The following is a 14,850-nucleotide window of genomic DNA, read 5'->3' as shown; positions in this document are numbered from 1 at the left end:
TAAACTAATATGAGGTTTGACGGGGTCAAAAAGATTCCTGGTAAGTATATAGAGCTAAGAGCTCAGTCATTGACTATCACTCTCTTTGGGTCAATGTGTCTAAATGAACACTCCACATGCTCTTGCATGATACAAGAGAAGCCTTTTTCATTGGTCACTCTAGCATTTTGACAAATTAGTCAATTAAAGTTTAGAGCAATATTCTCTTAGATTAGTTAGCAAAGAACTAACTAGTCCAGCTATCCACTGCTCCAACTTGGGCTCTTATAGGCTTCCACCTTCATTCTTCCACATTATTTCTTCTCTACCCCTGCTGGTGGATAGATTCATTTTGTTTATCCAGGATTTTAAGGAGTTTTCACTTATCCAGTCCTTCAGCAGCTATTCCTTTGCTCCCTTTGCCACACATATGATCCAGCTTCTTCTGCATTTATCTGTAGCCACTAGCAGCTTATAAGTGGTAGTAGGTGGGGCTGTGGGAGATAAAACTTAATTCAACAACACACCCAATCTCCGGTAAGCAGAGGAGCAAGAACATCCAACCTAGATGGTAGTTAGAACAACACTGTAGACAGTCTGCTTTAAGATTAATTTATTAATGATTTCATAGTTTAAGAAAAAAATATATGCTCAAAATCATTTCAGGAGGAAGCCATATTAGATCTTAAACAGACTTACTGAATCTTCCAACATAATTACACATCAAGCACTACAATATTTGGAAATCTGCATTTAGTGCAACAGACAATTTAAATGTATGACCAACTATTTAAAAAGGCAAAACAGAAATTATTAAGTGCCAGTAAATGTACCACGATTAGAGTTAAGTTCACATCTCCACCAGTTCCTAAATGGAACGCAGTTACTCTTCATTTAATGTTATATATTCCAATACATTTTAGCTGAACGATTGTAGACATTTGTTACTGCTACCTCCAAATCATGTTTGCATGTGGAAGCAGTTTGGAAAAAAAACAAACATAATTTGTACAAGGAATTCTTCCATCCCTGCCTAAAGAGCTACTGGCAAATTAAAGGGAACCACGTTCCAGATATTTCTCTGTATCATCCACTCTACAGCTCAGTATTTCCAGCTCTCAGAAACAAGAGTCTATCATCCAATTTTTATGTGTGCACAGAAAGCCTGGCACCATTTCTATTCCAGGACTGCTTAAAAGGAAGGAGGAAAGGTTAGTACTCCTGCCCCCCCAAAGTCACAGGCACATATACATGGGGGAGATAAAGAAGAGAATGGCTGAATACAGAGATATATGGGACGGCAGTACACACTCTCTGGGGAAAAAAACAGCTCCAAGAATATGATTTAAAACTTGCTGATTATGTAACTATTTAATGTTTCAGCATTTAACAATTTTTCTTAAACACCAAAAAAATAAATAAAAAAAATTGCATTTAAATGCAATCATGACTGCTTCCTTAGGAAATCCAGCATATGGTTTCTAAGTAACGATAATAAGGACTCTTTCATTGCCACCTAGCTGTATCTGATGATCTATTTATGCACTTTCTCAAAGTACTCCTTAGAAGCTTCTGGACTTGGCTTGATCTGTAAACAAAGAGAGACAGTTTTATACAAGTTGGTATATACACAAAGTGTATGAGAAAAAAATTATGGCTTTATATTTAAGATTCCATTTAAGAATACTGTTTATGCTTTAATAAACCACACAGTTATTTCTGAATGTCCACTCACTCATGAGAAGCAACGTACAAAGGTATTTTAACAGAAATGCAGGCTTCTCAGCTGCAAAAAGAAAACTATTTAAAATATTTCATAATAATATGAAAAATATTTAACTGCAAGACATTAAAAAATTTAAACTAGGACTATCAGAGTTTTAATTGCACTGTTAAATTTAAATTGGTATTCTATAATTGTTTATTAGAAATATTTTTGATATTTTTCTACATTTTCAAATACATTGATTTCAATTACAACATACAGCATAAAGTGAACAGTGCTCACTTTGTTATTTTTGATTACAAATACTTGCACCGTAGAAAAGAAACAAGAGAAAGTAATAGTATTTTTCAATTCACCACATACAAGTACTGTAGTGCAATCTCTTTATCGTGAAAGTGCAACTTACAAATGTAGGTATTTTCCCAACATAACTGCACTCAAAAACGAAACAATGTAGGCTCTACAGTTTTACAAGTCCACTCAGTCCTACTTCTTGTTCAGCCAATCGCTAAGACAAACAAGTTTTTTTACATTTACAGTAGAGAATGCTGCCCGCTTCTTATTTACAAAGTCACTTGAAAGTGAGAACAGGCATTCATATTGGCACTGTTGTAGCTGGCATTGCAAGGTATTTACATGCCAGATATGCTAAATATTTGCATAGCCTTTCATGCTTCAACTTGTAGATTGCACTTTTTTACAGTGCAAATATCTGTAATAAAAACATATAAAGTGAGCACTGTATACTTTCTATTCTGTGTTGTAATTGAAATCAACATATTTGAAAATGTAGAAAAACATCCAAAATATTTATAATAAATTTAAATTAGTATTCTACTATTGTTTGACAGTTCGATTAAAACTGATTAATCGGAACTTTTTTTTTATCGTGCAATGAATTGCGATTTTTTAAAATCATTTGACAGCCCTAATTTAAATTTATACAAAACACAAGGCAAATCCAGGCAGACTGTCATGACAGTTAACAAGGGAATCAAGCGAAGACTGCATGTACTCATACGTATTGCGTGGAAGGAGGGATTTTGTGCTCTCAGAAGAATACAAAATGTGAATGTTTTCTACACATGTAACTTCGAGTATTGCATATGCACATTAACTGATTCAGACTGAGGGCACCAATTCATACAATCAAAACTTAAAAGACTTTTAAATTAACAAGTTCTTTCATACTATAGTGCCCAGTCTTCAGACTTTCCATGCAATAAGGTGGAACATTTTCCAGGATTGGGTCCATATTTTGGATGGTGATACTTAACCAACACATACCGTAGGGGACTCTGGAGTCCAGTTTGCTGGGCAAACCTCTCCATGAGTTTCCACATACTGGAATGCCTTCACCAAGCGAAGGGTCTCTTCCACACTGCGGCCAACAGGGAGATCATTGATACTCAGATGCTTGATGACTCCATTAGGATCAATGATGAAGAGACCTCTGTATATGAACAAAGATGTTTTGAACCTTTGCAATATGAATTCTGTATCTTGCTTCTTGTGCATGCTGAAATCTATTTCACAGAGTTATTCGAAATCACTTATACCATAGTGTATGGAATAGTGATATGTAACATTTGTACAGTACTTGCTAATTTGTACTTTGCCCAATAAGATAGCTAAGAAGTAGTAACGACAATAGTCAGAACTAAAGATGCTGATTACAAAAGTGTAATCAGAGCATTAATCCCACCCATGCTTTCCAGGTCCTGAAACCACTTCTCCCTATTATTTTGAAAAAAGAAAAGGAGTACTTGTGCGAATACAGACTAACATGGCTGCTACTCTGAAACCTATTATTTTGAGGCACTCCAAAACCCCTTTAAGGTGCTACTTTGAGTTTTGTCTGCATATAGAACACAGGATTGAGTCTAAGCCTTCGTTACAAGGATATCTGGTTATGCATTTAAAAGAACGTCTCAATCTCACCCTTTAACTACTAAAGTGGTGGAATTAATTAGACTTGGCAACAAATACTCAAGTTCCTTCCTAGCAAATAATTTAGACAAAAAGTTGAGCACATTTTTTTTTTTTAAAACAAAAGGGTTATGAAGCAGAGTTAAAAAGAGAGCTCTGGGATCACTATTGTTCTCTATTACTTTATAGCAATAAGAAATAGAACTCATGCGCCCTCAAATACACAGGTCAGAAAGGGTCCTCAGTCCACAGAGGAGGGAAATACAAAGCAGTGCCAAGTAGCGTGCACTCTTCCTTGCAATCATGTGGCAAATCCCGCTGTGCCAAACATGTGTAGCTAGGAATCCATGGGCATTCAAGAAGGGGGAGATTTGAGCATTTGTGCTGCTTGACCTCCTCAAAATTGCATGGAGCTCTGCATAGATATTAGTACTATCAATTAGATAGATAGTACTAATAGAATCTTAGAGAGATAGGGAAGAGAACAAGCATTGGGTTAGGAGAGTCAGAACAGAACATTCTTTCCCCACGAGTGTTCCTGGATAGATAAGTTTCAGAGGCTTCACACCCTGACCTATCTCTCCATAAGGCCATATACCCTTCCCCCACCTTCTATAACACTCTGCAGAAACTGCAAAACAAGCCAGCGTTCTTGTGTTTCACCCTCGCACAGATTTTTGAGGGGAAAGGGAGTACAATATGGCCCATGCAGTTTTAAACTTGGCACTGTCATAACTAGGGAACAGTGGAGGTTACCAGAGAACAAGGTCCTACCTTAGTGCTAGACCAGATCCTTCTAACAGCACACCATAATCTCGGGAGATTTGTTTCGTCAGGTCTGACAGAAGTGGGATATTCATATGTCCCAAGCCACCACTCTAGTAGAAATAAATAATAGAAAGGTAAGTTTGAGCGTAGTAAGAGTGAAGACTGAATATCTATTTAGTTTTTTATTCTCATTACATCACTGCCCTACTAGGAGTTCCCTTCAGGAGTCACAGCACTGATAAAACTTTCATTCTTGAGCCTTTATTAAACTAGGCTCTTAACATGGTATAATTAGTTCACTTGCTTTGAGTGAATTTAATTGCTGGTTTTAAAAACACCACCTCCCAGAGCACAAAGCCCTTCTACACTAATGATTTTCAGACTGCTGACACAGGAGATACGAGACCACCCATAACAGCAATGAGAAGATTTGGGGGGAAATTATTTCCCCTTATGCACTAGGTGATCACTTTAATTAAATAAAAGAGCATCTATTCCACATGATCTACTAAGAGAGATTTCACTTTTATTATAAAAATTGAATATCCATGTACAAGTACAGATGTTTGCATTTTTCTCATGTTAGTAACGTTTATTTTGGAACAGTTAGAATATGTCAAAGATATTCCGTTTTCTGTATGTAAATAGATTCAGTATTTAAAGCACATATTTTCCTATATTTGGGCAGTCGAGTGAGAGTGTGTACTGAATTGTGCAACATTTTGACCACCACAGGATAACCTATCCTTGAAACGAGACTGATAAATCTGTTAGCTTTTCTATTCCTGGCACTGTCAATGAACCCATGTACAACCTTGGGCAATCACATAGACCCTGATTCTGCACATACCTATCCACGACAGAACAACTCATACTTGTGCATAAAACTTTACTCACATAAGTGTTAAAGAAATCAAGGCCTTTGTTTCTCTGAACCTCAGTTTCTCTCAAAGGCACCATGGGAACAATACTTTCCCACCTTTATAGAGTGCTTTGAGACCTATGGATGAAACAGATGCCAAGTACTATTGCACACATAAAGTTATAAATCAAAGCCAATATTCACATTTTGGAGTTTTGATCCAACTTTAATACGAATAAAAACTGATTTGCCCAAGGCAAAGCTTTGTCCAAGTATATTAGGCATGACAGACTTTAACAAAATTAGCTTTCTCCTCTGTCTGCATATTACACACACACACACACACACAAACCCACAGAAGAAGGCAACATCAGCTGATGGTCCTTCACATGAATCTGCAATTATACAAACTGGTCCTGACCCACCTACACTTTTGCTTGGAAGTATAAACACAATGAAGCATTTCCACATAACCAAATTAGCAATAACTGATGACATCAGATATGAGCTTTTTTTGAACTGCCCCATTAGGTTTTCTAGTTTGGTTACTGGCAGAAGACCAACAACATTTTGGCATTACTTAATGTAAAGAGGCCTGACAGTAAGAACAAGTCCTCCCTAGCACTTCCTCCTTCTCTCAAGGAGTTAGGTGCACCATCTTATTACACAAGAAGTTTTAAGCTTTTGTGTGTGTCTTAAACAAGGCTGTTAGGGGATTTATAGCATCAGCTGAAAGCTACCGAAAATCCTAACAACCTTTTATTCTTTGTTTCAATTTAATCAGAAGGAAGTTGTCAAAGTTAGCTACTGATTAACTACTTACTAGTTACATGTACACTGCAGACATATGTAGTAACTACTAAATTTTATGTAGAAGATCACAAGTAATAATTACCTTTATTTAAGGTATTTCATAAATAGAATATGCATTATATGTTTTACTCAGAAGTTAACATTTAATCACACTGTGTAAGCTTCAAGAGTACTGAGACATACTAGACAGAAAAGCAAAGTTTCTGGTTGTGTTATTACTTCAAACTCAGAAGTTAGCTATTAGCTAAATATGGCAAAGAAGTTTTTAAACTATTATCTATCGCCACATTTTTTATTTTAAAAGAACTGGATGAGGAAGATAGTGCTTCAAAATTTAATACTTAAAATTAGATTTCATATTAAATATATCACTTAGAAAAGCTGTCAAATGCTACAATCAGGTAATTCCTTCTTCTTGTTTGCTTTTTTTTTAGGCCTCTCCTAAAATAAACTACTGTAAATAATGTATGCAAGTTGAATATTTAGGAAATGCCTCTGTATGAACTTGTGTTCAATTAGAGAAAGATTATTCAAAAATGAGAGTGGAAATTTATGCTTGATAGTAAGGGTTTGCAGAGTTGAATCCTAGCTGAAATGCTCTTTTGAAGGCAATCAGTGTCTTTGCATGAGCAAACATAGTATTTTACACAGCTTCTTAATTGCACTCCCCAAAGTGCTGTTAGTGAGAAAACAGCCTCCTGACTCCTACCTTTCGTGGTGTATTTATCCAGGCCAGATGACAAAAGTGAGAATCCACAGATACAGCAACGATCTCACAGTTCACATCATGAAATTCATTAGCTTTGTCACTGAAAGCCACAATTTCCGTCGGGCATACAAAAGTGCTGGGTGGGAAGAAGGACAGTAAATAAAAGAAAGTAAGTAAGTTGTAATTATTCCAGATCTAAGCCTCACAAAGAATTTTTAAAAGAACGAGGAAACATTGGTTTCCAGGCACAAAACACACTGCTGTATTACTTATATAGCATGTTTTACAGTTCTGTTTCATCACTCATTCAAGTTTTCAAGTAGCTGAATCAGTTTCAACAAGTCTCAGAAAAACAGCAATTGCAATGCAGTTAAATAGTACGCTGATTTTTTGTGTCTACATTTTCAACAAGCAAGATGTTTTCATGAGTTCTCATTCGGCTAGCTCTTAGTGAACAGATTTTGCAGAAAAGTTCTACATTAGCGGAACCTAGGTGGAGGGATTGAAAATGGAATCCTCTCCCAGCTACACCACCAGCAGAGCCACTCCACAGCTACTATTGTGGGCTCAGGACTTTATGTGAGTTGCAACCCACAACTCCCAATCTGGACAGCTTTTGTTTACTGGTGCTGCTTAATCACAGATCTACCAGCTTTGCCATAGCCCACCCCTAAGTAAACCCCTTCATGGTGACAGAGCTCCAAGGCACACAGGCAGAGGAGTTCTCTGCAACCAGGATCCCCTTATGCAGTGGAGCCGATTCTGTTCTGAAGCCCTGGAGGCTCCAGAGGCAACAGGGTTTATTCCCAGCTTTACACTCAAATGAGCCAGCAGAACTATTGTTGCAGTATGAAACTATCTCCTCCCCAACTTTTATCATTCACACTCTAGAAACAGACATGCTTTCTGCTTGACAAGGATACCCAGGAGAAGGTCAAATGAAATGTTGGTAGAGATAGAAACCCACAACATGCTGTTTCTGGCTGATTGAGCAGGAGTCTAGATATTTTTTTTTTTTAAAAATGTTACACTCACAAATCCAAAGGGTAGAAGAAAAGTACCAGATATTTTCCCTTAAAGTCATCTAGGCTCAACTCTTTGAACTCTCCATTGTCAACAACTGTTCCTTTAAAATATGGGGCATGTTGGGTAACGGCAGGAACAAACCTTGAAGAACCTAGAAAGAATGAATCATACTGTACGTCAGTGGTTCTCAACCATACTCAGAGGAGTCTTCCTGAGGGTACATCAACTCATCTAGACATTTGCCTAGTTTTACACAGGCTACATAAAAAGTACTAGCAAAGTCAGTACAAACTAAAATTTTAGACAATGATTTGTTTATACTACTCTGTATACTATACACTGAAATGTAAGTACAATATTTATATTCCAATTGATTTATTTTATAATTATATGGTAAAAATGAGAAAGTAAGCAATTTTTCAGTAATAGTGTGCTGTGACACTTGTATTTTTATGTCTGATTTTGCAAGATTTAAGTGAGGTGAAACTTGGGGGCACACAAGACAAATCAACGCTTGAAAGGGGTACATCAGGCTCAAGATCCACCATGTTGTAGTTCAAATATATTTATTTGTGCTCATCATATTATGTTAGGATTTTGTTTGCCTTTTTACGTTATAGCAATGGGGGGTGGGGGAGTTTACATGTTTGAGAAGCAAAGATACTCCATGTGCAAACGTGACATTTTAGAAGAGTATGCTTTCCAACTCAATCCTGTAAAGAGAAAAACTTTAGGGCACGGCTACACTTGCAGATGTCACTTTACCTGCATATTATCCAGACAAAGATCAACATTTCAGGACTGTGAAATTGCAGCTCTGCAGACGTTACCATCCCAAGAGCATACAGTCCAACCTGCCCTGCTCATAGTCCCCAACACGAGGTCACCTTCTTAGACCATCAATTTAGCATCCCAACATCAGATTAGGATGAAGGGCTACTTTATCAGTGAAGAAGTTAGAAAGAGACGGAAACCGGAGGGCAATGGATTTTGCAGGCGTGTGATTGAGCCACAAGCCCCACGCATCTGCTCCGAGCTACACTGTAACCCCTGCGGCTGGTTTCAGTCCCACCCACGTGGGCGCCCCGGCAGAAGCGCCCGCTTGCCCGCCATGCGCTATGGCGGCTGACGCTTCTTGGCAAGGCGGCGGTGAGGGGCGGCTCTGACTTACTGGTGCTGAAATGGAACCGGGGAAGGGGCAGCTCTGCCCGAGCCGTGCATTCCCTCCCGACGGCGGCGGCGGCAGGAACAGGGGGCCGCAGGGCAGCCGCACAGGCCCCCCAGGAGAAGGGAGTTGTTGCTCGGGCTACCTGGAGGGAGAGAGGGCAGAGGTCCAGCATGTGCAAGAGCGGGGGGCTCAGGGGGCCGGCCGAGAGCGTGCACGGGGTGGGGGGAGCTCCGTGCCCCCAGGATTGTGTGTGTGTGTGGGGGGGGGTCACCTACCCATCCCGGAGCCCTGCAATGAAAGGGGCTCAGGGCACCAGAAACTGGCCTCCCGGCCCTAGAGCGCCCTGCAGCCAGGCGGCCCCCACGTGCCCCGCAGAGCGGGGGCCGCTGGCCTGGGGTGGGAGCGGAGCCCGCGCACTTACCGAGGGCCTCAGCAACCTTCGCAAGGCAGCAGCCATCTTCGGGCCGGCGGAGTGACAGGCGGGCCCGGCCGGGGGCGCTGCCAAGCCGGCCGCGGGGCGGGGCCGCCGCGCAGGGGGCGGGACCGGCCTGGCTGGCGCTGCGGGGCGGGCTGGCAGAGCCAGGCTTTCCCGTATAGACTGCGGGCGCCCAGGGCGGCAGGTTTCTGAGAGAGCGTCGGGGAGAGATGCCAGAGCTTAGCGGGTGGCCCCTTGGCTCCCTGCAGTACCCTTGGGGAGCCACCCAGCTGCCCTGCACCGAGCCTGGGAACCCCCCGCCCCGCACCCTGACATACACCAAGCCTGGGAGCCACCCGCCCTGCACCCTGAGCCTGACCTTCGTCCCGGGACCCTCCTACCCAGCTCTTATTCACAGGGGGTCCACCAGCACCTAATTCCAGACTATCTGCCTGCTTTCTCCCTCTCCCCTGCACTTTGAGATAGCCCAAATACAATCCCTACCATGGGAGAGCCACCTTCCTGCACCCTGGGGAAGACTGAGCCCAACTACATCCTGGTTTCACCCATCCCAAACTCTCCCAGGGAATCCAGCTCCTCTTCACGCTGTGGAAGGACTGAACCTACCCCACATGCCAGATCTGATACCCCATCCTGAGGGGAAAGCCTGAAGTTGACCCCTTCCACCTAACTCCCCCATGCTGCAAAGAAACCATTGATTCAACCACACCACATCCTGGCCTAACCCCAATCACAACACCCCACCTCAAGTTAACCACCTTTGCTGCATGGAAAGCCTGGACCGCCACCACTCCCTACCCTGGAAAATCCATACTTGCCAAACCTGGGTGGGAAGGTAGTTCAGATCATAAGGAAAGGGGGATGAAAGAAGACGTGAGCGTGGGAAGAGGGTACAAAAGACACAAAAATAGAATGTGGTGACTAGCTGCTGTGACTCAGCTCTTCTCCTTGGGGGGGAAGAGAGGAATTATAGTACTGTAGCCACATATGGCTAAATTAGGCCAGGCCTAGTGATAAGAGAGAAGCCTCCAGAGATCTAAAGGGGGAGTTTGCTTGTGGCCTGCCTGCTGGGTGGCAAAGGCAAAGAGGAGGAAAAGCTCAGAAAAGGCTGATTGAGGGCTTTAGCCAGCCTGATTATCCCACACAGACCTTAGAAGGAGCACTGTGGGATTCCTGACTCAAGGAAGGAAAGCCCACTTGAGTTATCAGCACAAATCCCAGAAACAGGGCTGTGAGATGCCTCACATAAGGGGAAGAGCTGATGGGAAGCAACACATACACACTCCAGAAAAAGGGCTGTGGGACTTCTGGCTCAAAGAAGGAAAACTACCTGCCTGAAGTATTGCACAGGCCCAGAAGGAGGGCTGTGGGAACCCTGAATCAAGATGGAACAAAGGTTGGACTTTAGGTGCTAAAAACAAATTTGATATGCTGTAAGATCTAGTAAATGAAACCTCACAAAGGGGAGATCATGGCTGAAGGGTTCTGGCCTTGAAATAATTTCTTGTAAGAATCAAGGAGGAACTAAGGGAACAATACCTGTAGGGGCTGGTTGTGCCACAATGGGATGGCTGCCTGTCACAGTTGGGCTTCCTAAATATGTTCCTTTTACCATTTATCATCACTGTATTCCCAAATATTTAAGGCACTCTGACACTATGCTAAGTGCTGTATAAAAACCTAGACAGAAATTTCTCCTTCCCTTCCTCCCTCTCCCCCCACCCCCAATGCACCCCAGAGAAGTACTCACAGCCCATATTGTGTGTGTCTCTCTGGGGGAAGGATATGGTCTTGTTTTTCTAGTAATATATGGGGAAGTGACTGTTCTGCTCATTAGACCCTCTTTAGTTAACCTCTGTTACATATGAGGGGAAGTTGTGTGGGAAAGATTTTAGTAAGGGGCTGACAATCACCACAATTTGCTACCTGCTATCACTGCGAAAATAGCACACATAGGAAGCAAGCAGCAGGAAAATTATAAAATAATGGGTGAGTTAGGTGGCCAGTTTTGTCACCTATAATATTGGTGAGTTTTCACCATCACGCTGCACTTTAAAACTCCATATTGCATTAGATTTAAACAACAGTAAAATATGGCCTCTTTCGATGGGGTGTGTGATGGGTTGCATCCTTAAGATGCCACCTGATGTGCGGAGATACCACTGAGCCTACCTGTTATGCCAACATGGGCACCCTTTTTATCTGTCTTGCTGGGCCAAGCTATTAAGCCTCCTCCAGCACACACACACACAGACAGGGCTACACCCAACTGAAGAACGACACAGACACGGAGATCAGTTCTGGGAAGGTTCAGCTTAAGGGACTTGCCTCAGCACTCAGGTGTCCACCTCCCTTAGAGTGAAATCTACTTCCTCCCTCAATGTGGAGGAAGATATACACAGTCTCTTACCCCACTCCCTCCCAATTGAGAATTGTACAAACAGGGTTATATTATAAACAAGAAATAAGTTTATTAACTATAAAAAGCAAATTTTAAGTGAATATAAAAGATAACAGACAGAACAAAGCAGATTACAGAGAAATAAAATATGCAAGCTAAGTGCAATATACTTAAGAAACAGGTTACAAAATTTAACATCTCAGTCTAAATATTTTCACAGGTGGATTATAGAAAGTCTTGAAAGGCAGCTGTATTGGCCTGAAGCTGGGGGTTTCAGGTATTTCCACTCACAGACTGGACACTTTCCTAGCCTGGGTTTAACCCTTCTCCCCTCAGTTCTATTCTTGCTTCCCAGTGTCTTTCAGTATCTCTTTGGGTGAAGAGACAGAGGAGAACCATGATGATATCACTCCTCTGCCTTATATAGCTCTTGTGTATGGTGGGGGAACCCTTTGTCTCCCAGTGGAAGAACACTGGCATTCCAAGGGGTGGGTGAAGTACCATGTCTTTGCAGGGCTGTGGCAGCCATTACTCATAGGCTGTCTGGAGCCTCCACAGGAAATCTAAGCTCTTTTACAGTCCATTGTCTTTCCTAATGTGCCTTTAGCCCTGTCTGGCTTTTCCATTGTTGTACCTGAAGGACTAGTTGGGGTGACACCTAAAGTAACACATTTGAAATACAGTTACATAGTCAATATTTCTAACTTCAGATACAGAAATGATACAGGCACACAAATTGGATAATCACATTCAGTAAATCATAACCTTTCCAATGATACCTTACATGAGCCATCTTGCGTAAATTATATCAGTTATGTCATATCCATATTAGAAGCATATTTTCATAAAGAATATGGAGTGAAACATCACAGGGTGTACATCCCACACTGGCACAGAAAGAGTTAACTGGATCTAGAGTGAAATTAGTGCATATGGTTGCACCTGAAGGGTGGGCCAGGTCCAATTTAGTAGTAGGCCCAGTCTTAGAGAGTCTGCAAGGCTGAATTAAAGATGAGTCCCAGCTGGAAGAGAGCTGACTTCCTAATAAAGAAAGGACTTGAGGGCACTAAGAAGGTGGTTTAGGGGGAGAGTAGTTTTTAGCACTTTCTCTAGAGAAGGGCCTTTTAGCAAAGGTGTAGGAGAGAGGTGTGAGCTTATGGGCTGAGCCTGGACAAAAGGGTAAGGTTGTAAGGAGGTAGCCTAGGGGGTTGGGTTTCCTGAGAAAAGAGTAATAAAAACAGTCATAGAAGAGGTCAATAGGAGCTAGGTCTCCATGGAGGGAAAAAAATGTAGGCGGTATTGCTTGGTACAGGAGCTAGAAAGAACTCTGTAGATGTGTGAGCTTGGGATGAGGCTGAGGAAAAGGGCCTCGGCCCGAGAGACCGGCTCTGGTAGGAAGTAGCCTAGAGAGGTAGCAACATTTGAGGGAGCTGAGCATAGCTGCTTGGATCCCTGGACTAGAGCTTAGGGCCCTGGGTTCCCCTGTGCCAAGAAAAGTAGGGTGAAAGCCCCCTGATGTGGTGTGTGTAATCTAAGGAGTCTAGAGGTGGGCTAAAGACCTGCTATAAGGCCACTGAACTATTGTTTTATGGGACTTTGTTAACCAGATGGGGGGTGGATCTGAGAATGTGCCCTAGTTGGAGGGCTGAGTTGCAAGAAGGAGCAGACAGGGCTGGAACAGCTGTCAAGAGGAGGTACCAGACAAGAGGGGAAGATGCTGTTATGCTGTGCAGTGGTTGGTGAGTTGCTCTTAGAATCATAGAATATCAGGGTTGGAAGGGACCTCAGGAGGTCATCTAGTCCAACCCCCTGCTCAAAGCAGGACTAATCCCCAACTAAATCATTCCAGCCAGGGCTTTGTCAAGCCTGACCTTAAAAACTTCCTAAGGAAGGAGATTCCGCCACCTCCCTAGGTAACGCATTCCAGTGTTTTACCACTCTCCTAGTGAAAAAGTTTTTTCCTAATATCCAACCTAAACTTCCCCCACTGCAACTTGAGACCATTACTCCTCATTCTGTCATCTGCTACCACTGAAAACAGTCTAGATCCATCCTCTTTGGAACCCTCTTTCAGGTAGTTGAAAGCAGCTATCAACCCCCCCCCTCATTCTTCTCTTCTGCAGACTAAACAATCCCAGTTCCCTCAGCCTCTCCTCATAAGTCATGTGTTCCAGTCCCCTAATCATTTTTGTTGCCCTCTGCTGGACATTTTCCAATTTTTCCACATCCTTCTTGTAGTGTGGGGCCCAAAACTGGACACAGTACTCCAGATGAGGCCTCACCAATGTTGAATAGAGGGGAACAATCACATCCCACCATCTGCTGGCAATGCCCCTACTTATACATCCCAAAATGCCATTGGCCTTTTTGGCAACAACGGCACGCTGTTGACTCATATCCAGCTTCTCGTCCACTGTAACCCCTAAGTCCTTTTCTGCAGAACTGCTGCCTAGCCATTCAGTCCCTAGTCTGGAGCGGTGCATGGGATTCTTCCGTCCTAAGTGCAGGACTCTGCACTTGTCCTTGTTGAACCTCATCAGATTTCTTTTGGCCCACTCCTCTAATTTGTCTAGGTCCCTCTGTATCCTATCCCTACCCTCCAGCATATCTACCTCTCCTCCCAGTTTAGTGTCATCTGCAAACTTTCTGAGGGTGCCATCCACACCATCCTCCAGATCATTTATGAAGATATTGAACAAAACCGGCCCGAGGACCGACCCTTGGGGCACTCCGCTTGATACCAGCTGCCAACTAGACATGGAGCCATTGATCACTACCCATTGAGCCCGATGATCTAGCCAGCTTTCTATCCACCTTATAGTATGGGCTGGATGAATGGATTTTCTTTAACTTGCTGGCAAGAATACAGTGGGAGACAGTGTCAAAAGCTTTGCTAAAGTCAAGGAACAACACGTCCACTGCTTTCCCCTCATCCACAGAGCCAGTTATCTCCTCATAGGAGGCAATTAGATTAGTCAGGCATGACTTGCCTTTGGTGAATCCATGCTGACTATTCCTGATCACTTTCCTCTC

General features: G+C 42.5%; 1 protein-coding gene across 1 annotated transcript; it reads right to left on the bottom strand.

Annotated features, from left to right (window-relative positions):
* Window positions 1-577: 577 nt before the first annotated feature.
* PRDX3 (peroxiredoxin 3) lies at window positions 578-9,516 on the bottom strand. Its single transcript, XM_077823037.1, has 7 exons — window positions 9,402-9,516; window positions 8,984-9,122; window positions 7,822-7,963; window positions 6,787-6,922; window positions 4,409-4,512; window positions 2,993-3,158; window positions 578-1,567 (listed from the first exon to the last, which is right to left on the bottom strand). Exons 1-7 carry the CDS (start codon window positions 9,435-9,437, stop codon window positions 1,514-1,516), a joined length of 777 nt encoding a protein of 258 aa, XP_077679163.1. The 5' UTR covers window positions 9,438-9,516; the 3' UTR covers window positions 578-1,513.
* Between the last annotated feature and the right edge of the window lie 5,334 nt (window positions 9,517-14,850).

The sequence above is a fragment of the Eretmochelys imbricata genome, chromosome 7, assembly GCF_965152235.1.
Source record: "Eretmochelys imbricata isolate rEreImb1 chromosome 7, rEreImb1.hap1, whole genome shotgun sequence".
In the NCBI taxonomy this organism is placed as follows: Eukaryota; Metazoa; Chordata; order Testudines; family Cheloniidae; genus Eretmochelys; species Eretmochelys imbricata.
This window is presented reverse-complemented; position numbering and strand designations above follow the sequence as displayed.

Excerpts from the sequence above, each read along its gene's own strand:
- PRDX3 (XM_077823037.1), bottom strand. The coding sequence starts at position 9,437 with ATGGCTGCTGCCTTGCGAAGGTTGCTGAGGCCCTCG. Across the intron at positions 9,123-9,401 it reads GAAGGTTGCTGAGGCCCTCG|GTAGCCCGAGCAACAACTCC; the intron begins GTAAGTGCGCGG and ends CTCTCCCTCCAG. Across the intron at positions 1,568-2,992 it reads GGACTCCAGAGTCCCCTACG|ATCAAGCCAAGTCCAGAAGC; the intron begins GTATGTGTTGGT and ends CTTTGTTTACAG.